Here is a 24,607-nt window from a genome sequence, read left to right on the forward strand (position 1 = left end):
TATTTGCCTATGTATTGAACTAACTACTACTACCTCCGTGCTTAATATAAAAGCTAGTTAAATAAGTTGAGTAGATTAAGAAAATTAATTTAGTTATTTGTAATAAATAAACATTGTCTTCCTTAAAATACACATGCTAATTAATAATTATGTTGAAATATTTAATATGTGCAACTATTAGAGAGACTATTTTGAAAAATAATAGATAAATATAAAAGACAAAATAAACTGGAGTCTTATATTTATGACTAAATTAAATATCAAACTAACTTTTATACTAATAACTGGAGGTAGTCGGACATAGTTTAAACTATAATGTGTGCATAAATTTGGCCTCGTATTTTGATGGATGATCCTTACCACCTGTGATTGGTAATGATTTGCAATAATATGTGTACGTACAACAGGAAAAATTTACAAATATGTGAGAGGGCATGGCTATGTGCCTTCATCTTGCTTCATCATTTTGATCCGATCTGAGGATAATTTGGACATTAGAAGACAAGTTAGTGGAAAAATGAAGCTAAAGGGAATCAAATTAACATGTCGGTGGGTATAACTTCATTAATACAAAATCAGCAAATGAAAGAGAAACTTTTTTTAATTTAAGGTTGCTAGTATGTAAGAAACTTTTTTTTTTTTTTTCCAAAAGCATGTAAGAAACATTGCTAGTGTGCTCACAAGTAGAATGGCTAGTTGAAGAAAAACTTTACCAATTGGTTTGCGGATAAGTCACAGGATTAGTTCGTCAAACCTACTTTTGGAGAAACGACAATTTGGACCAAAAGAGCAAATTCATTAATGTCAAAATATCACTTAGTGATCAAAACAAGAATTTCAATATTAATTTACTTAAATATTGTTGCTATATGTTTTTTCCTCTCTAATGTTCCTTGTTAAATTTTCATTCCATATATCGTGGATGTAGAGATTTAGCACTCATCTTCTAAAATTTAAGATTGACTATAAAATGATTTGTGATTGAGTTTTCTAAAATTTAACATGACAATTTGTAAAAAAAAAAAATTATTAATTTATTTACCGAGTTACTAAGATTTGATGTTTTATTTCTAAATCTAGAACTGATCATAAAACGATTTACAACTGTCGTTTCATAATTTGACATTGAATATCGGAGAAAAAATAACGGTACACAAAATATAACAGTAGATAAAGCAACCAATGCTAGCTATTTGAAAGAACTACAAATTTTGAATTTTATCAGAAGTAGATAAAATATTTTATAAAGAATAATATTATTCAAGAGCTCAAAATTTGATGCTATTAATATCAATTAAAAGCCTCTTGGAATTCGAAGAACCTTCAATAGTAACTTATTATAAGAAAACAGTGAATTAGTAGTATTTTTATTCATTACAGACAAAAACTAGTCATCTTTTTTTCCTATGCATTATAAAAAATTGGAGTTGGGATAGAAAGGAAAATAGAGGGAGGAACAGGGGCGATAAAATGACTTGTATCCAACTTCATTATAATTTGTTGTTTAGGGGTGGACATATGTCAGGTTCTATTTAAAGACTTGCAGCCTAACCTGTAGGACCATCAACCATGCTGGTTATACTATTTCAAAACCTTGTTATGTGTTCTGACCAAAAAAAATCTTGTTTGTTTTAATTAATTAGTTACTATTACTCCCTCCTTAGTATTCAATTTGGTGCTTTTAGAGTTGGATCGGATTAGATGGTCGCACCAATTCGGCCAAAGATCTTTGGAGAGTGGGTTTTATGATCCAATAAAGAATCAAACCTATTTAAATATTCCCGCTATTCTATATTTCCTTGAAAAATATGCTCAACCTACAGGAACGGTTTGGGATATTTCACCATGTTTTTGTTATAGACCATTTTAGTGTTTGACCCTCATTGGACTTGTAAGAACCAAATTTTAAGCCAAAACTTGTTAAACTACAAATCAGGGTGAGTGACTAACGGCGAATGGTCTAACAAAAAAAGGTTAGTCCCTTATAATGTGACAAATCAAAGTTTGAATTCTTACTAGAAGAGGAGCTCACATTTAATATCCAATAGTGTTTTGAATAAAATCGCATTTAACAAGAAGATACTTATGTATAGAAAAAATTAATAAAGAGAGAAAAAATCAAGATGAGAGAAAAAAAGGCAAATTTGTAGGAAAAGCCAAGCTAATGCCATGAAAAAGAGGGGGGGGGGGACTTCAAGCCAGAAGAGAAATGAAACGGGAAATTTTGCAATAAAGTTGCATTCTTCAATAAACTTTTGTTATTACTCAATCACAAGATAGACTTAAATATTCCTAAGTTTAATTTAGCAATTTGCAGCAAAACTTTTGTAATAAAGTTGTTGCCTGCGCCAGACACTAACTAGCACAGAGTAGGGGATAGTCGGTTACTGATAGAGGTATGCTTGGGGAAAGAAATGATGTGCCTTTGGTGAAAAAAACAATGAAGAGCAATATGTAGCCATATAACAAGATTCAAAAATCTCTAATTTATCTTCTGACTTAATTAAAAATTTGTTAAAAGCGTAAATGTGAAAATAGATTTTGGTACTTCAACTTTATTTAATTAGAATTTAAAAAAAAGAACAAGGTATCAAAATATGAAACTCAAATAAATAAATTTATGCCATCCATGTTCAATTTAAACCATTATCAAGTTAAAAGGGGGAAAGAGACGGAGAGAAACCTAATTGATACTGAGAGGACATTACATTTTCTTTCCTAATTATTCGGACAAATCTTCATTTCAAGCCTCTACTTGGAAATTTTCTCGGGAAAAGAGAGAAGACAAAAACTTTCTTGTCAATATTCGCACTTGCCATTTTTTTTCCCTTTCTCTCACCAACGTGAAATATCGTAGCAATCAAATTTCCTCTGAATTCATCATTCAATTCAGTTTCATTTTGGTGTCAAACCTGCATAAAATTATTTGTTTCCCAAGTCATTTTCTTGCTTTGGAATCCATTTAAATCAAAGGGCGTATCTAAAATGATCAATACCAGTTTTCATGCATATTAGTCCAAGGTGATGAGACCTACGTCTTGATATTTTCCCTGATCTCTCAAAGATGATCAACCAGACAATCGCCTTGTCTCAGTTACAACACAGGCCAAGATCAATGATAATAGAACTACAATCCTATTTTTGTTTCATGAGAATTATCGGGTGGCATTCCGTATATAAATCAACTAATTTGAATTTGGGTCGGATCAAGAGCTACCATGAAAGAAGCCTCCTGCGTTGTGACTTTTTCATCCACATGATGACTTGAGGTGAGATCTTCTTCAAAAACATATATATCGAGTGCTTTTTCTCTTAATTGTTTTGTTTTCAAACTGTTTTGTATGTGAAATTACCAAGCTAGCCTTGAGTTCCAAATGAAAGGAATTCAATTCTTCCATCATGAATTTTTCATCCACGAGGCTCGTGCCAAGATCTTCTGAAAAAAAGATGAAGTCCCTTTCTTTTAACCCAATTACTCACTTTTTGATACTAATTTTGATGTCAAGTTTCAATGATTTAAAATCTCACTGTCACCTCAATACGAGATTATAGAGATTATTAATTATTATAGAGATCATCAATTATTATGGCTTCTCAAAGCCATCATCAAGATTCAAGTTTTGCAAAGAGAACATCAGATCAAGGACCCCTCCCAAGCAAAGTTGCTCAAAGTAGTGTGACATATATGTACCAAGCCAACATAGGAAGGTGTTGGCGAAATGTGAGCTTCTCATGGTGCAAAACCCTAATGAACCACACATTACATCTTACAATTGATAGCACAATTGGAAAACTTCATTACACTTGCAAGATGGACGTGAAGCCATGGAGTTTCTGGAGCAGGAAAGGCTACAAATCATTTGACGTCGAGGGCCACCAAATTGAAGTCTATTGGGACTTCCGATCGGCAAAATTCTCCGGCGGATGCCCCGAACCGACTAGCGACTACTATGTAGCTATTGTATCTGATGATGAGGTGCCATTGTTGGTGGGGGATTACAAGAAGAAAGCATACAAGAGAACAAAATCTAAACCAGCCCAAATTGAAGCCATGCAAGTTTTAAAGAAAGAAAATGTGTTCGCCAAGAAAACCTTTGTGACCAGGGCGAGATTCAATGACGAGAAGATGACGACGACGGCGATGACAAAGACAAAGATGAAAGAAAGTGAAGTTATCGTGGAGAGCTTGACGAGTAGTGGTGCAAGTGAGCCAGAAATGTCAATATACATAGAAGGAGTAAAGTTGATACATGTGAAGAATCTTCAATGGAAGTTTCGAGGGAACGAGACGGTGATGATTAATAATGAGAAAGCAATTCAAGTGTTTTGGGATGTTCATGCTTGGTTATTTAGTGGCTCAGAACAATCAGAAGGAGGAGGGCCTGGTGTGTTCATATTCAAGCCAGGATTTGCAGAAGCAGAAGAATCACAGACGAGTGATAGAGAAGGTTGGGATAATGATGATGGTAATTCTTCTGGGTATTATTCAACTAGAAATGCCTCCTCTGGATTTTGCCTTGTTCTTTGTGCCTATAAATTAGATTAAAGCCAAAGAGGAAAATGAAGAAAATTAATCAGATTATTTGTAGCTCAATTTAATTTCAAAGATTATTTACTTGCAAAGCATATATGATTCATGTATTTGTAAATATTCTCTTTGTCATCAACTATGCAGCTAGATGAGCATGTATGTATATTGTATTGCCATATTTGACATGTGAAAGAAATTTGGTCTATTTTTCTCTATTATTTTTTTCGGTGGATCTCTCTATTTTAATTTGTTCTTTGAATTATTGAGGGTGGCATCTTTAAAAAAAAAGACAAAATCAGAATATAGGACTCAATTTTCTTTTTGCGACAAAAGTCTATTTTATTAGAATAAAAAAATTATCAAATACCAACTCTAATAAAAAAATTCAAAAAAACCAACAAATCAGTCGGCTCACAGAAAAAGAACAAATGATCAGAAATAATCAACCGATCCCACTTATTTCCTCTCAGTACTGTAACTAAATAAGCTCTCGATGATTCCATTTCCTTGTCGACAAACGAAGGAAAAACCAGAAACAGTTGCCTTAGGAAAATACCTCCCTTCTAGAATTTTACACCAGAAATCTTCAGGATTCTTTATTAACCTCCAAGTAGGTTTTGCAAGAAGAGCTTTATTGAGATCTTGAAATGAAAATCTCTAAAGCCTAAGCCATCCTCCTTTTTTTGAAACAGTAAGGTAATCCCAACGCTTCCAATGAAGTTTACCCCTTTCTTCTTTGACTAAATTTTGAAATCTCATTGGTATATGCAAATTTTTTTTTTTAAACAATTAATCTCACATTTCCATCTAAATGTGGAATCAAATTTTTTTTTGGCGAAAGGAATCAATATTTTTTAAAAAAACAAAGTGACAGAAAACATCTCGATGTTTACCAAAAGAAAAAAAATCTATCTTGTTTGGAGACAAAAAGAATATAAAATTTGATGATAATTTTGCCAACGAGTCGTCAATAAGTACCCCTATAATTTTAGTTTATTTTCCAAAACCTAATGACTTAGACTGCTTTTCATTAAAAAATGTAATTGCGTAAAAACTATTATAAAAATTTTACTTTTAAGGGTTATTAAAGCATATAAAGTGCCGTAAATGAAAGCTTTATTATGAAACAAAATTTTGGAGTATATTCATGCAATATATTATTTATATCATAAACTCATATTATACCATATTAAATTTATACAATTATTCGTTATATTTCATAACAAACAAGCCCTTATAAGGAATATCATACTTAAAAAATTGTGAAAACAAGAAAGAAAAGCAAACACTAGTTTATATACATTACTTTATTAATTTATGAGTAAATATGTAAAAATACCTATAAACTTTTGTGCAAAGTGCACTTATCATCATAAGTTTTTGGAAGGTACAAAACTACCCATGAATTTGTAAAAGCATACCTAAACCAACACAGTTTCACAGTGGGGCTCACATTAATTTTATGAAAGTATGAAAATACCCCTTACTAAAAAAGATAAAAAATGAGTAAAGGTGCAAAAATATTCACAAAGCCAAAGTGCACTGAATATTATGCTTTTTTATAGGTACAAAAGTATACAAGTAAATTAATTCTTCTAGTTTTAGCAAAAAAAACCAATTAAATTTTATTATAGTATTATAATAGTAATAATTTTATGGTTAATATATACATTTGGTCTATTCAATTTGCATCAAGCTGTAATTTAGTTCTTTAAGTTTATAAAGTGTATTATCAGTACCATATTAATTTTAACACTATTGCTCTCATTAATGCAAAATGTTGATTTAGTGATTTAAATGATAACTCCGTAATTGAACATTAAAAAATTAATATTTAATTTATGTATTTACAATAAAATCTAATGAATGTGTGATTTTAATATTAACAACCCATCTTTCAATATATAAAATTATTATATTAAATGATTAAATTTTAAGCATGTTTTGTTGGCGTTTGAGTTTATTAAGTTAGTATTTTTCATTAAGGAGACCAACAATATTAAATTAATAGACAAAAAATATATATTATAAATTTAAGAAACTAAATTAAAATTTGATGCAAATTTAAAAGATTAAATGTAACCATAAAATTCTTAGTATTATAATAGTATAATAAAATTTATTAGTTTTTTTCCCGCTAAAATTGAAAGAGTTAATTTATTTGTATGGTCATATGTATTTTTACATCTGCGCAAAAGCATATAGTGTTTGGTGTACCTTGGCTAAAAATTTGTCGGTATTTTGCACATTTATCTTCCTTTTTCAAGTAACGGGTATTTTTGTACTTTCATGAAATTGATGTGGGCCCCACCTCAAAAAATAACTGCCATTAGCCAAACTTAACAAAAATGTGTCATTTTTGTCATATTTTTATAAGTTCATGGATACTTTTATACCTCTAAAAAGTTTTGGTAAAATTAAAAAAAAAAACTATTGAATTTCAAAATTTCAAATCAGAAATTACTACAAAAATGTATTATCATTTACTTTTCAAGTACAATCATTTTTTTTACGAGTATAGTGACTAACATTGATTTGAAATTTTAAAATTCAATAGTCAATTTTTTAGGATTTTTTCAAAAGCTTATGGTAATGGGTTTACTTTAAATAAAAGTTCATAGCTATGTTTGCACATAGGGGTGGAAGTAGATTAGGCGGCTTGTCAAGGACTTATAACATAGCCTAGTTGGCCTGGCCTATTTTAAAACAAGAGCAAGCCAAGGCTTTTTTTAAGGCTTGTTTCTTTTATCAAGCCAAGCCTAGACTTTCTGAAATGCTTGTTAAGCCTGATGGGAGGGTTGAGCTTTTTTTTTTTTTTTTGTTCCCATTTGATTCATCCAAGTTCCCTCCTATTTAAAAAAAAACTCTAAATCAATTCTTTTGGATCAGAACTTAGCTTTGTTTGACCGTGTTTTTTATGGAACTAAAACAAGAGAGTTGCAACATCAAATGACCTTTCAATATTTTGAAGAAATTTAGTTTCTGTTATCGGGGGAGAATACTCTTATTATCCAAAAACAAAAAAAAGCCTGAGAACAACGACAAGAATAATTTTAACAAGAAGGATGCTGATATTGAAAGGCTTAATGAATTAAAGAATTATAAACCCCGAGGGGTTAGGTCAGCTGGCTGGGACTGTCCTAGCTTAACTACAGGTCTCGAGTTCGAGCTATGGGAATGCAGCACCCTGAGGGGTCAGAGGGCGCCGACCGAAAGGTTCCTTGCAAGCCTTCGATCCAGATTAGTCTGGGGACGTTGTCACGGCTGAAAGACGCCTATTTCCCTGGAATACCGGAGGAGAAATCCAAAAAAAAAAAAAAGAATTATATTGCAATGAGAAAAAGTTACAGTGGAAGAAAATCATTTGGAGCCTTACGTGTCTTGCTATTGTGTTTTCTTTTCGTTTGAAATTCAGTCTCTGTCATCGAAAATACTTCCGCAAGGAGAATAAATCTCCAGAATTGTATTATACGCTCAAATATGCTTCCAGACCCAAATTTTGGGGGGGGGGGGGGTATGATTATTCATGACATCACCCATTTATAAAAGATCATTATTTCGTTGCCCAACATAACTGGTTTTTTTTTTTTTTTTGCCTTTTCCCAAATGAACCTCATATATAAACATGGAAATATGCAAATTTAGTGCACTCTAGCTCCATATTCAGTACCAGAGGCAATGTGATAGACGAAGAATAAATTGAAACACTTATTTGGTTTCATATTTTATGTTTGCGTTTTAGATAATTTGAATTGAGTTGTTATAATTTTGTATTGATTTATATATGTTTGAAATTTTTAAAAAATACAGGCTTTTTACCAGGCTTTAGGCCATGCCAAACTTGGTTACAATCAAGCCCAAGCTAAATAAAAAGCTTATAACAGGTCACAAGCAAGACTCAAGCTAATAGGTTTAAATGCAGGTCTAACCGGTTAAAAGTGAAACCTAGCCTATTTCCACCCTTATTTACACATCCACCCTAATTTATTAGTGCTCCCCCTTATCCATATCATAAGGCATTTTCTACAAATTATTTTTGTTCCCAAATACAAGTCATTAAGTCATTAACAGCCTCATGAATTACTTTTTTCTCATTTTATTCTTGTTATTAATGGAGATTTAAAGTTGAAATAATTAAATCACATGATTTAAAAAAGACACAATTAAAAAAATTTATTAATTTAGGACAAATTTAATGATTTAACTATCATTCTTTGGTATATAAGAATTTGTTAAAAATGTAAGACTCTTTCCCCCAAAACACAATAAACTAGTCATAAAATTACTACTATGGTACAAAAAGAAAGTTATTATACAAGCTACCATAGTAGAAAAGAAAACATGTAAATATTTCTAAAACTGGTAATTAGAATGTGGGCAGAAACCCAAACAAGTTGCATGTAACCAAAAATCTTTCACTCTGTCATTCAATCAATCAATTAATTCATTTCATTAGGCCCCCGAGCCTCAAGCTCGGGTAAATAAGGCATCACATAAAAGCCCATCCAACTATCCACATGAACATAAATTTAGAATTTTGTACAACAACAAAAATGGCCTTCGGCCAACAGAATATGAGTCAACATCTCTAGCTTATAAATGCACTATATCAACTAAAATATTTTCAAAATGACCCTATGTGTGACAATATACAACTATCAATACATCTACAAAAGCCAAAGGCATTACTGCTAAAAGTAGCTCAAGCCTTGGTGTCCCTCCCTGGAGGCGCATGTCTACAACTTTCACCTGAAAACATTATAAACCACGGGATGAGACAAAAGTCCCAGTAACCAACTTCCAATTCAGAGTACAAACTAAAAAAGTGCTCGTGAGGTGTCAAGTGAGGGCAGTTACATATAAAACTATAAGTAATAACAACAAAATCATACAAGTGCAATGATACAACCCATCAACCTATCCCTTACTTTGAGGGATTTTAAAGAGCTCAACCCAACCTATCCCTTACTATAGAGAACGTAAAGAGCCACAAAGGTATATCCCTCACTATGGGGGGACGTAAAGAGCCACAAAGGCTTATCGCTCACTATGGGGGGACGTAAAGAGCCACAAAGGCCTATCCCTCGCTATGGGGGGACGTAAAGAGCCAACTATCATGCATTAATAAAAGCCTTACCATGTAGTAGTATCAACCAAGTCTCTCATCATTTCCCAACACATGAATCATGCTCAAGTATTTACCGACGAATAAGTTCGCATTTCACAAGTAACTTCAACAAGTGACATATCTTCCAAAACTCCCCATCCCTTAAAATCATGCAAAAACCCACAAGAAAATTTCTCTTTCCATATATAAAATACATTTAGAACACCATTTATCACTCAGAGCACAAAACATAAAACCACTTATAGTACCATAACAGCATGTACAAAGGATTGAAAAGTGGTTACTTCTCGCCTGAGTAAGGAATAACAAAACATCAATGCCTTGTGCATCAACAAAAACTCACAACAGATCTACACAAGCACACAAACATACAACCACCATGTATTGGGTTTCAAACTAATAAAATGGTTAACACAACACTTGGGGACTCAAAATTCCTAGCTTCAACCAAAACTCTACCCAACTCACAAGGGCCAAACCATCACAATAACACTACAAAAACCACAAGAGACCATTATCACTCCAGCTCCCCTTTCAAAACATCAATTGAATTTAGAACCTCAAAGACTCACTCTAGGAATTCAACACCCAAATATCCAATTAGAACAATTAAAGTCTTAACAGCATTCTAAACCGATTAAACATTTATTTTAACCCTCCTTAACATAACCTAATTCACAAAAACTCAAATTCAACTACTACATTATCATCCTTAATCATAAACCTCCATTTTCACAAATCCCAAATTCTCAAAATTTCAAAATCTCCGAATCTAAGAAAACTACACTGATTAAATACTTAAACTAACCCATAACAATCATTTAAACTCAAAACAATCGGTCAAAAACCTCAATTCCATCAGAAACTACAAAGTCCTTGGTTCCACTACAAAATCCTCAAAAATCCCAAGAGAAAGAGTAAATTAGAGATTAGATTTACTTACTTGAAGCAATGGACTAACAAACTTAATTATTTTTATATATTTTGATATCTTTTATATGGGTTTTTGTCAACTTAATTAGTCTTTTTGGCCTTAATTGATTGGTAATTGATTTTAATATATTTTATTTTGAATTATTATTTTATAGGGGCAAAATTGTCATATTTTGGTTTAATTGTGACTAATTGATTTTTGAGGACAATTAATGCTACCTTATCCTTGAATTTTGCTTGCAGGTTTTTGGAAGAAATAAAAATGAAAAAACAAATAAATAGAAAAAGAAAAAAAAGAAAAAAATAATAATTAAAAAGAAAGGGGCAAAACGTTGCGTTTTGCCCCACCCCACTAATAACCTAATATCCAATATTATTCTTCATCAGCTGGAGCGGGACGCCGAGGGAGATAGAACGAAACAGAGCGAGCTGATCCGGAGAAGCTTGGCGGCGGAAAACGAAACACACACGCGGAGACACGAGCCGAAGGAGGAGAGAACGAAACACACAGACGGCGCGGGAACGGAAGCTGGAGACGTCGAACAAGCTGAACAAGACGCGAGGAGAGAGAGTGGAGTGAACGGAGTGATGGCGTGAGAGGACCTGTGTGACGCCGGCGATCACCTCCAGATTCCGTTTCTTCACCTCCACTGATTCTAATCATCATCTTCCATATTCATCGAAATCCACCATCACCATTGCGTTAATCCTCTTCTTCTCGGCTAAATAGAACAAAGGACCACGGGAGGTAGAGCGAGTCATCGAATTATAGTTTTCACAGCCGCTTCTTCCTTGTTCTTCATGGCAGGACATAGTAGACTATTGGAGGCAGTATTTTTTATGGCAGTCCGTGGCTAGCTTTATTAATCCTCTAATTCAACAACAATGGCAGGAACTTAGATCATCAAGGGGAGTTTTAGTTGCTTTAATTTCCTGTCTAATAATTGTTTAACAATTCCTAAGTCTTAGGATAGTTATTCTGATTATTAGAAAATTTTGTATTGTTAAATCTGATTATCTGTGGAGATTTTTGTGGCTGGATTACTGTTTAGTATTTGACATTGGGTTGTTTATAGCTTTGATTTCAATTATGATGTTGTGGTTATGACATTTATATTGATTTTGGAGTTAATATATTGTGATTTTCTAAGGTGGCTTAGAATTTTGGATCATATTGTCTCTTGCTAGCTTTAATTCTGTTATTTTGGATTTAAGAGTTCTAATTAAGCATTGGTTTTTGACATCCTTAATCCCATTTTACTATTCTGGTTGCAGTTAGTAAGTTGGGATTTTAGGAAAATATTTTGTGGCAACTCGAGGTGGCTCGGTTGTTGGATTAAAAGCTTAATTATAATTCTTAATTCATTATTTTTAACTCCCACATCTTTTAGAGTGATGATTGCCTACATTGTTGAATTAGAGGATTGATTATCATCAGTGTTATTTGTATGTCTCATTTTCATTTCTTTCATCTTCAGTTATTTCAATCATCTTTTATATAAAAGAAAATAACAAAAAAAAAGTATTTTAATTTCAATTTAATTCAAGGCATTTAGTTAGCAATTTTTCAAACTCAAATCAAAAATCCTTTTTATAGTTTAGGTTACTTGCATTTATTTACTAGGATTTAATTTCGTTTTCGGCTCCTCAAAGTGAATACGACCCGGATTGTGCACTATATTGCATTAATTCGATTAATTTTTGGAGTAACCCCAAAGCGACAATTAAGGGCAGTTGAACTTCATGGACCCTTAGAAACACCTTCCCCAAACCAAAAACATGAAACCCTAGTAGCACTCCAACTTTCACTTTCAGAAAATTTGATTTTTGCACATCAGACCCTTCCTCTGGATTTAAAGACGCGAAGTTTTTATTGCGGCGAACACATAGATTTGTCGCAACTAACTAACCCCGAGAGGGATTTTTCTGACCTGGAAAACCAACCTCGTCGCGGCCAACTTACACTTCGTCATGGCGAGAGATTTTTCCTGAGAGGAACTTTCGCTCACCTGAGCAACTTTCGTCGCGGCGTCCCCCTTAACTTCGTCACGGTGAAACCCTATTCCCGAAAGGAAATTCTCCCAATACTCTCCAGTTCACCGCGGCGAACAAATCCTGAGAGGGATTTGTTCACCTATTCCTTCAACTCACTTTGATCCCAAACAAGACACCAAGATTCAAGTTTAAACATTAGTCTATCCTCAAAATCAACCAAAAAAGGCTACCAAAACTCAAAATAAAACTCAGAACGTTACAAAAAATACTCTACAATAATTTCATAAAAAAAAATACTCCATAATAAGTACCAAAGGTAATGTGCATGTATATGTATGCAATTAATATCCTTACATTTATGTATTTGCATTTGTAATAAATAATTTATTTTACTCATCAAGCTGCATAATTCTGAGGGGAGATCCTCGTACAAGCTCCACTCACTCCAAAAAAGAGTTTTATATTTTAATTTATTTAATTCAAAGCACATAAAATATATACTCCTCCGATCCTACATATAAAACCCATTTTGTAATGTAAATTACACTATAAAGTGGGGTTTTATATTTAGGACCGGAGGAGTATTACACTAAAAGATCCAGTTTAGTATCTCCTCGTTCAACAATCAAACTTAATCATATTGAGCATTTGATATTCATTGAACAACACACACACATACAAAGTATATATTTATATATGACCAATAACATATCTGCCTTTTACATGCCGTAAAATCAAAATCTCCAAGAAAGCCAAGACAACAAAAGAAACTATAAGGAAAGAAAATGATTAAAATCTTGTACAAATATGCAGTAGGGAAGTTTGGCTCTCAAGCAGGTCATACTATATTTTCATCTTGAAATGCCCTGTGATTCACATTGCCTGAAGATTCATCTAAATCTGCATGGGTGCTTTGAATTGAGTCGTTACCACCATATTTGGGGATTAAGTTACCTCTACTGTGGCTACCTAAGGCGCTAGCCTGCAGTGCTTCAATATACAAAACCTTTACCAGATTTCTAAATCGCCATCGAAATGTTGGTATGCGAGACATGAAAACTACAATCCCCTGCAACCTAATAGGGCAAAAAAAGGAGAAAAGCAATAATCAAATTATTAAAAATGCTAACTCATTCATCACAAAGACACAGCTTATATCCATAACAGATTGGTGGAATTTAATGTGAAACGAGAATACGGGTTATTGAAGAACATCAGAATTAAAGCTGCCTTGTAATCATTTTTGGAGATGCCACATCAGACTCTCATTTGTCATATGCATTGAGATCACCATTAGTCTACAAACTACATATGACTAAAGTTTTAAGGGGTGGCATCTTGGTTAACAAGCTTAATGAGGAAATGAACCTGAAGGTTCAAACCCTAAAGAGTAAAAGTTGTGGATTGGGAGTATGATTAGGAATTGTGTGCCATTTCGTATCTACAGCTATACCTTCTTATTATACCTTGCAACTGTGCTCTCCTGACATTGTCATTTGATGGGAATTCAGAGCCATCCCATTCTTCAGGTATCTCATTTTTGCATCTTATAACTAACACTTTTGAGGCAAACTTCTCCTCTTTTTGTGAACTTAAAGATTCTTTAATTGCTCTTTCATGATCAGTAAAGGCCCATAAAACCACTCGAAAAACTTTATCCCAGGTTCATTCATCCTAGTCAGCTCAGTATCATCAGCTGCAAAGAAATGCATCTGTGAAAGGCATGAAAATTTATGTAACCTCCAAAAGAGCAGAGGATTTGGGTAAGAGAAGTACAGATCACCAATCCATCTGAACTGGACTTTGCTGAAGTTAGCAGACATTGAAGCAAGGTCCACGCTGGTAACTTGATGGTTAAAGTCTTACAATGGCCTTCTGTTAGACATTCCTCAATGTACTTGACACTTATCAAACCATCACGACGGAGTATTCTGCCATTTATCTCACATGACTTGAACAAACAGTCCCATATCTGCCAAAGATTTTTAAGCCGGAGACAATCTCATAAAGTGCCTCTTTAAGTAATTATACATACACCGGTTTATTTTTTTTTTCATACTCGTATGACATTGAGCCTAGAGTACTACTGCCATATACACACACACGCACATATACATATTCACACATTGCCATGAAATCTAACCTCTTTTTTTTTTTTTTTAATTTTTTGGGTTATCTGATCTATTTTAGCTTTGAATCATTGTTGAATTGGATGTTAAGCTTTGGGCAATAGTGTTTTTTGTCAAGATATGGATATCAGTACCCAAATGAATACAATAAATATTGCTTGTCAGCATAGATATTTCACTACCTGTACAGGTCTGAATAGCTGGAACTTCCCCTTCAAAGTTCTGGTTTGTTGTGAGATAAATCGTGAATTCCGTGAGCCATCTCTCCTATTTTTCATTTCGTTGCTATCATTGCATCCGAGGCTTTTCCATTCATGGGTATGTGTCATTGTTATGTTTTTACAGTATTTTGGCCTAACTGTCATAATCATATCTTATAATCAGTGATTTTTACCTCCGACAGGAATTAATTGTCACTTCAGAGGGAGAATTGTAAGGCATCTGGGAAGGCAGGATCCCTATCTCAAGTACAGTAAATCATTTACATATTCATCAAAGAGGGAAACCACTGAGACAATATAGGCAAATCCCATCTTCATTGAGTCTTCCTATAAATAAAAATCCAAAAAGAAAAGAACATAAAAGTCTTTCAAATCTTGCTAAGAATGGTAAAAATGAATCAATTTTATTAAGACCAAAGTATTTCACTTAATTTTTAATTTAGCCCTTAAAAGTTTAAAAATCTACAATTAAGTCCTTATATGTTGGCCGCCAAAAAAAAAACTATATGTTTGAAAATTTTTATTTAGTTCCTATCATCGAACCTCTGTCACTATACCCTTAAATTTTATAAATGTGTTTGGCTCTCTAAATACACAAGACTTCTCACATGAGTTAATCTCACTCCATCATCTACTTTTACCAAGCTAGGTTGAATCACGAATATTTTTAAAGTAGAAAGATGGCATATAATTGGCCAAACTAGCAAAATTGAATGACATATGAAAGTTGAGTGATAGGAACTGAGTATAAAAACCTTTAAACTCAATTGCGAACTTAAAAACTACGAGGACCATATTTTGAAGTAAGAGAAACATATTGAATAGAACTTATAGCATCATACTTTGACAGACCTGACGTACAACGACTCCCCTGTAAAGGCCCAGAAATAAGCTGGGTATGTTGGCTGCTAATACAACCCCTACAATAGCCAAAGGCCAAAGGATGATAGCAAGGCCAGCAAATGGGACACACATAGCTTCCAAGAAAGGTCCCTCCCTTCCAATCAGATCTTCGAGTAGCCTCTTCCATCCTCTGAACAGTATACAAGCTTTTCCACATAGTAATAGACGTGATTAAAATCATATCAAGCGGCACCCCAATCATGACCACCAACAAGCAACTTGGTAATAATGTCAATCTACAATGAAAAAGGGCTAGCGTCTCACAATCCACCAGAAAATTTAATGCTTCATTTTTAAACAGGTAATCAGAAAAGGAAACAACTCACTTCATATCTAATGGCTTTTCATCAGGAGGTAGGTTCCCTCTCAGTTCATCCATGTATGAGAAATATGAAGGGAAGCAAAAGTCTATGAAGTTCTGAACTATCATGCAGCTTCTTTCAATTGTGGACCAACAACCATCCTGGTTTCAAAAGTAACAGTCATTTAAGTTTCTTGCACTCCATACAAATCAACAAGATCAAAAGTTGCCGTATGTATGGCTTGACTAATATGCAAAGAATTTCATTATTTGCTTATATAAAATATTCCATTATTTGAATTCAATAAGAACGAGGATATAATCCTCAAGAGGCCCAAATTCCTACTTAGGTATAGGTTTAGCCTCTGCTTATCCCCTTGTGATCCAAGCATGCCATAGGTGCCCTCAGAGGAAAAGACATAGTCTTCCTACTATTTTAATTACCAAAAAGAGGGATAAACCAATAACTTCATTATTAACTTAGAGGAACTAAATTTTAATTTCATAAAATCCTCTGCACATCCATTAAACTTATTACTGAAGTTTACAATCACTAGTCTTATCATCAACAAGGATAAGATGTACAACTACAAAATATAAAAAGATGAATACTAAGTATCAATCATTTTAGTCAACACTAAGCAAAGCTTTTCAGAAGCATAATTATCTTTGAAACACAGATGTATTCATGTCCACTACATATTAGGCACTAATATTAGACATGATGAGATGCATTACATTACATACAGACACTTCAAATTTAGCCACGTCAGAAAGTGTCATGTCCGGTGTCTAAATCCATACTTCCTACATAATTCCTATGTCTAAATCGATACTTCCTGTGTCATTTGCACGAAAGGAGAATGGAAAAACTCACTATGGATAAATTGACACTCACCATTAAGCAATGGTAAAATTTGTCCACGACATCACTTCCAACAGCTTCAAAAGTTGCTAGAAGGGGAGCGAAAAACCCATATCCTATTCCACCTAAAAGGCTTCCAACAATACCAACTATTGGCCCAAGAAACAAGGGAACTGACAAACATATTAGTACCAGAGTCTTCAAAACCATCCCAAACCTTTTGGTTCTGATTCAAGAGGAAAAATTAACAAAATGGTAAACATATAAGAGAGATAGAAGGCAAGAGGTTTAATTTCAAGCAACCTAAACACTATAATCTATTACCAAAAAACTAAAATTAAGAAAAATCTTTTTAATAAATAATAAAAAAAATTAAACATCCATTTCCAAGAGAAATTCATGCAACCGGGCCACGCAGCAGTAAGTCCAAACAACATGCGCTATCCAAAGTCCAATGATGACAGCAGAATTGCCAATCACAATGATGGCAACTGCAAATGGACATATTATTATTGCTGCCAAAAATAAAGGCTGCTTCGTTATTAAGGGAAACTTGGAAAATACATAAATTCATGAAGGAAACACATTTCACTCCCTAAACTATAGCCTGATTACAAAATCCGCACCCAGATCCCCTAAATTTTATATTATAATGAAAGCATTTTATTTCAGTCAATTTACAGAACCGGAAAGAAATGCTGGCTAGTAGCTAGTCTGAACTTTGAACTAGGCCACCCACTTGTATTACAGTCAAAATCACAATGCCTCCTGCTTTTTAACAGTGACTGAGATTTGGCTTCTTTTTTTTTCACTTGAGTCCAAAGTTTACGAAGTGGTTTCACAGTTTGAAGTCCATGTGCATTTGTAATTCTCATAAATTCAGTCATATGCCTATGCAAATATAGCGAGTTCGTTCAATAAAATGGCTAAGAAACAAAGGAATCCCAGAGAAAGTAAGATAAGAAGGTACTACCTCTGGTCCTTAATATAAAATCTTATTTGACTTTTATTTTATTCCTAAATATAAGACCCTAATCCATTTTGTCTCTCATATTTATATATATTTTTTCAAAGTAACCCTTCTAATAATAAGAGTTCTAGTCAATACACTTGATTAGTAAAGATATTTTAGGAAAACAATACTTATTTAGGACAAATAACTAACTCTACTTACTTCCTTAATCTCCTCAAATTAGTTAACTGGCTCTTATAATTAGGACCAGAGGCAGTATGTACCTTTGAGGAAGCCCAGGATCAAAAACAAGAAGAAGAGGGGAGAAAAGAGATGAAGCTCCACAATATGGCAATGAAACCCACGGGAGCCTCCATGACTAATTTGTTATGAGATGAATTTGAAGGGTCTTTGTTTTTCCTCAAACTTGATCTCCACAGTCAGAGCGAAAAGTAGCTGAAGGGAAAAGTGAGAGACACGTGGCATGATTGAAAGAGGTCACGTGATAATGATGATGGGGTCAATCGAGACTCGTGGCGTTATGGAGCATGGGTGAAGAATTATGAATTAATTTGTGACCCTTGAGTTGAACCCCCGCAGCACGAGAGTCCCACGGGAGGGAAGTGGTACAGAGAAGTCAGAAGAGTGGATAACCTTTGGAGCCAAACCTGCGTTTCAGCATTTTGCTTTTTGTTCGGACAAGTGTTACTTCAAGCATGTTCCATCCTCCATGCCGGCAATGTGGGGGTCAAAAAGAAGAATCCCATATTGTTAAGCCCACTCTCTTGTTTTTAATCTCTTTAATTATTTTTGGTTTACATCTTAGCTTATACTCATTAAGACGCCTTTAACTTAAATAATGTGAGACTTCTTTCCTGACACACTCAAATTCTCACATGGCATGGGCCTAAAATTCGAAAAAAGAAAAAAAAATTTGAAAACAACCGGTTATAATTAAGAACATGTTTGATTCCATTATCTCCTTTTTGTGTTCTTATAACAATTATATGAAGCATGTTTTAGAATACATTTAAAAAAATTAAAAAATACTCCTCCAGTCCTTAATATAGGACTTAATTGTTAAGTTAATTTTGATCCTAAATATAAGATTTATTTCTCATATTTATCAACTTTTTCTAAATTACCCTTATAAATACTCTATCAACCATAATCAAGTAAGTCAGGGGGAAGATATTAAGAAAGATAATTATGATGTTTTAGAAAAAACGTGTCATATTTTTTTATAATTAACTAACTTATCTAACTTTTTTAATTTAATCAAATTAATTAAATAGGTTTTATATTAAAGATCGAAGGAGTATATATATATATATTGAATCATTATTTCGAAAAAGATATCTAAAACAATGATGAGAAGGGTGAAAGATTGATTTTTTATATTTACATAATCCCCTTAATTAAAATGCAACGTTCTTTGTCTTTCCTCTAATTTAATAAAATAAAAATTAACAAAGCATCAAAAAATTGTCCTGATTTTTTTCCAAAAAAAACATTTTCGAACAAGGTGTTTTTTAAATTTAAAAAAACTGTTTTGAAAATAGGAAATCAAACATACCCTAATTTTTTTTGCCTCAACAACATTTATATTATCTTCCATGGTATAAACTAACATCATGTCCCTAAATTTATCCATTTTTCATGGTTGATTGAATTTCAACGGTCCTGATTCTTTCATCTTAATCCATGTAGGGCCGTTTAATTGTAGAAGAAATGAATTTAGATTCATCTTGGTTCGCTTGATTGATAAATAAATATTTTACTTCTATGTAACAAAATATTTTTGTGCGTATTATATGCTTATTAATTTTATTAATTATCTAGAATCTCTGTTACATTTTAAATAATAATTTTATTAATATACTATACATATATATGTACTCATGGAGAAATATCATAAAAATAATAAAAATGATATTTAGGACTGAACATAGGCACAACTAAGCAGAGTATTACCCCTGCCTGATGTCTAGCCCGAAAGAAAAACAGGTTACAAATTAAAATGTAGCCAACCACCCGCTCATGCTTGTAAAAAGCCTAAGTTATTTGGGGCTAGGCAAGAATGAGTTGGGCAAGGTAGGCTTTCCTATCGAAATCAAATGTCTTGCTCATAATATTATATGAAAAAACTCCAATCAAAACCTAATAAATAATATTTTAAACATCAAATATACTCCATAATTCCCCAACTTGTAATATTCAAAAAAAAAAATACTAGCAGTTCACATATTGTCATAGAAATGCCATGATAAAAAAACGACACATTAAGTCATAACACAATGTATATTCTTAAACAAGAAATAAATATACTCAATCATTCATAAGCCATTAAAAATAAAGCAACCAAAAGACTATAATGGCATAATAATATGTATGCATATTATATTGCTGTAAATAAAATTATGTATATTATCAAGATAGGGTGACATACTCTCTCTTATGCCTAGCCTTGGTCGACAAGTGGCTCTACCTGAAAAAGCCTAGTATTTTTTTTGGTTATTTCTTTGGGGTTGGGCTAACTCCTTTTTAAGTAGGCTTGGGCAAGCATAATAGACTAGTAAGCCACATGAACACTCCTACTGTTTTGTCAGTAGCATTCTCATAATTTTATATTTTAATAATAATTATTTTTTTAGGTGAAATATGAGAACCTAAAGCCCAAATCAAACCTAGAGGGGGGGGGGGAATCTAATCCTCTACCATCTGCCATCCCCAGCCACGTCTGCAAGACTGCAACCACCCCTTTACTTCCTATTATCCAGTCTTCTTCGTCGCACACACCAGCATTCTCCGTCGGTTCCTCTTTCCAAAATCGCACATCCTCTTCATCTCGATGATTATTTGACTGGTAAATAAAACTCTTTTGCTTTACTTTTATTAATCCTATCATCAGTTTTCCCTTTACCGAGGAAATTTTGGGGCTGTTCACTACTGGTTTTCGACTGAAGAGGAGGAAGAAGGTTACAAACACAGCTAACAAACTATATAATTTCACAATGTAATCTGAAAGAAAATAAAATAAAAATAAGAAGCATTGTAGAGTAGTTAAGATACTGATAAATTAGAGGCAACAAGGTGAGAATTGTCAAAAAAATCGGCTGAAAAGGAATTTGAGTGCGTTGGGTAAAATTGTGGATATTGGAAGAATAGCATGGTTATATTAGTCAGAATGTGGCAAATTATTTCTCTCCCTTCCAAAAAAATTCCTATAACTCAAGATCAAACCGGTCATATTAAAATAATACAATTTAATTAAAAATAACAAAATACAATAACATTAATAATCACTAACAGCAAATTACAAGAAAATATAAGAATAGTTTAATTATAACAATAACAAAGTATAATAGCATTAAGAATGTTTATCTTTATGATTCCTTCAATAACTAAAATTAATAATTATTGATAGGAAAATAATTATTAAAATTCATTCAAATATATAGTAACTAAGATATTAGGAGCTGAATGAGGAAAAATAGAACTAATAGCAACATAATCATTCAAACCAAATCATTACCAACTTTCATCGGTTCACCCTGATTTTTATCAATTTGACCGGGTGGATACCTATTTACTTTATAACTGATTTAATGTTTAAACTAGACTAAACCTTAGGTCAATTGACCGACTTTTTGGTTAAACTGGCTGGTCTAGTCTGATTTTTTTTTTCCCTTTGGGGGGAGAGGGAAGAGGGGAGAGGTAAGGAAAAAATCAAGTTTTTATTTCCCTTGCCTTCCCTTTCTTCCATCCAAACACACTAACTTTCTGCTTTTTCCTCCCCTCCCCTTAGAAAACCTCCAACCAAACACTACCTTAGGGTAGAAGTAGGCTAAGCCCCTATTAAAGGACCCCAATTTAACCCACGTAGAGACTACTTAGCCTAAAATTACCCAGGCTTAGATTAAGAGTTCAGACATATTGTCAAGCCTATTTAGGCAAACAAGTCAGACATATTTTTACAAAGCCCAACTTACAAGTCTACAAGCTTGGCTTATTTAGCTTTATTTTTTAACTCACAATATTGTAAATAACATAATATAAATTAATTTTATAAATTATTTATAAAATTACTAACTTGGCCTTAATCCTAAGTTTTGCATCTGTTTATTTACATACAAACTCAATTTTTTTCATTCATCAATTGTTATAATAGAATTGAGCAAGATGCTGACAACCCTGCCATCCAGAGAGATTTGGCCCATTCGAGCCCACGCAAATAAAACAAGGAATGAGTATGCTCAAACGAGCAAGTTGCTAGCATAGGCGCAAGCTGCCCGTGCCTGTCTATTAAGTAATTCTTTTTTGTTATTTTTTCTTCAAAAAAGAATGCAAAAATGCAAAACTTAGTCTCATTTGCCTCCCAATACTCCCCGCTCGGTCACTTCCCTAGTTCCTTTTACCTCTCGATACTCCCCCACCCCAAAAGCTTAAGACATTATGCCTCTATGTCTCTTGAGTATCATGGTCTCTACTCTCTCTATCTCTCATCAGTGTCACTTCGTCTTAGTCATCTTCCTCAGTCCCTTCGTGTGTTGTTTTTTAAGGTGAAGGTAGCAGCACAGTCCGTTGCTCTCACAAATGGAGAACAACCAACTTGTCGCTCACACTCTTCTTGAAAGCTTAGAATCTTCTATTAGATTTCTACTCTATAATTCTTCCTTTTCACAAGCATCAATCACTATAAGACCTATCTTCAAAAACTTGCTTTAACATAATTGAAAACATTTTACTTGGAAGTTAACCATAATAGAAATAGGTAAACCTTGAATTCATGAAAATTAAACCTCTATCATGGTCAAAAGAAATCAAGTCATGCCACAAGCAATTTATACCATAAGACAATCATACCCTTGCTTGAATGTATTATCTTAAAATATAATTTCAACTTGAGCCTTGGACTTTTAAAGTTCATAAATAACATTCAGCCATAAGCCTAATGAAAAGCTTATACTTCCAAATATTCAAACATATAAATATTACCAAAAAGCTATAGAACTCTAATGTTTATGTAGTCTAATCAAAAGCGTCACACGCAATAATCTTAGAGGCCTCCAGCCTTTCTACTAGCATGCTTATTAGAAACCTAGTTAGTATTTAGCTACAAATCAAAGTTAATGAGGCCTTGGTGACAATATACAGCATGTCAACACATAACAAGAAAAGAGATAGACTATAAAATAAGTCATAGCACTCTATGCCTCCAAAGCCTTCCTTGAATTACTAACACTAGAACCTTCACCTAAAAACATTGAGAACTACGAGTGAGACAACCATCTTAGTAACTATTATTCCAACTCATCATGTATATTAACATGTGCTCATGAGATGCCAAAGAAAAAAGTTAAAATAATAATCACATAAATATTTATTCGTCATTATCCACAACTCAACTGATAAAAATCACCTCAATACCTCCCATCAATCTATCTGAACCGCCTTTATCCTGCCGACTAGAATCATTGGCTAAGTATTTATCCATGTTACTAGCCACTCGAAGGCTCAATAGTCATGTGATAAGGATCGGCTGAAATGTCTAAAGCACACAACTGAACCATGGGTCTTTTCCTCGCCATATAAAACAGGTGTCACAACCCCTCATTAAACTAGTGGGGTAGTCCCTCGTTGAATCAATGGGATAGAATGTGAGCCAACCTATAACATTTGAAAACTTTCTTCCTATATTCAAATGGAATTGTTTCATTGTAATTGAAATTATTATGCAAATATTTAAGTACAGAGAATTTATCCAAAATAGGTTGAATTTTAATAATATAAATGTTAAGTAAAATAGATAAATTATTTCATACTTAAAAAATTACTTATCTATATATCATAAGATGTGTTTATGAGTTTAATTTCATTTCCCTTGAATTTTTATGGAGGCATTGGAAAAATCTTAGAAAAATCAACAAAATTTGAAAAATTTTAGAGCCAAAAACTTAAGATTTATTAAAAAAATAAAATGGATCATACAATAGTAATAATACTAATAGTAATAACAAGAAAATGAAAAAAAAAATATTGGTGGCTTGAGGTCAATGAGCCAATAGCCCATTAACTTCTCCTACCAGCCACATCAGTGGCAATTGAAGAAGTGGGAATTATTATTCCCCTCTCGTAGCGTTGAGAGAAAGAGAGAAAGGGCATGTTTGAGATTGAACTCTAAGTGTGGAAAGAGGATTTTAATTTTTAGAGTAAATTCTTCCTTAGAAATTTGATAATAGATTATAGATAAGTTCGAAATACCTTTTGAAAGTGGATTTCAATGTTAAATTATATGTTTGGATGACTTTTCCATTTATGGAGGAATTATTACGAATTTTAAGGTGTTTTTTGGTATAAGTAATTTGGACATTGTTTGGATAAGTAGTTATATCTTATGTTTAAATTTTCAAAGTGATTGGTTTTCATTTAAATTACCATTCAATACTCAAAATTCTTACTCTGAAAAAAGAAGCTTTTGGTATAATAGTGAAATTAGGAAGGTTATGAGAAGGTTGGGATTATAGACTTCATTTAATGTGGTTAAATTGGAATTTTTGAAGGAATGATTAAGAGTTTGGTGTTGGAATTGAAACCTTTGGTGTATTAGGTGTTTAACATCAAGTCGTGAAAAATTGAAGGTGTTGAT

General features: G+C 33.1%; 1 protein-coding gene and 1 pseudogene across 1 annotated transcript; one reads left to right on the top strand and one right to left on the bottom strand.

The window, feature by feature from the left end:
* Window positions 1–3,586: 3,586 nt before the first annotated feature.
* On the top strand, window positions 3,587–4,546 carry LOC114759918 (uncharacterized). Its single transcript, XM_028949150.1, has one exon. The coding sequence runs from the start codon at window positions 3,587–3,589 to the stop codon at window positions 4,544–4,546; it is 960 nt and encodes a 319-aa protein (XP_028804983.1).
* Window positions 4,547–10,965: 6,419 nt separating this feature from the next.
* Window positions 10,966–20,866, bottom strand: LOC114759919 (uncharacterized membrane protein At3g27390-like; annotated as a pseudogene).
* Between the last annotated feature and the right edge of the window lie 3,741 nt (window positions 20,867–24,607).

The sequence above is a fragment of the Neltuma alba genome, unplaced genomic scaffold, assembly GCF_004799145.2.
Source record: "Neltuma alba isolate B1F8T4 unplaced genomic scaffold, ASM479914v2 tig00010918_pilon, whole genome shotgun sequence".
NCBI classification, from domain to species: Eukaryota; Viridiplantae; Streptophyta; class Magnoliopsida; order Fabales; family Fabaceae; genus Neltuma; species Neltuma alba.

Excerpts from the sequence above, each read along its gene's own strand:
- LOC114759918 (XM_028949150.1), top strand. The coding sequence starts at position 3,587 with ATGGCTTCTCAAAGCCATCATCAAGATTCAAGTTTTGCAAAGAGAACA.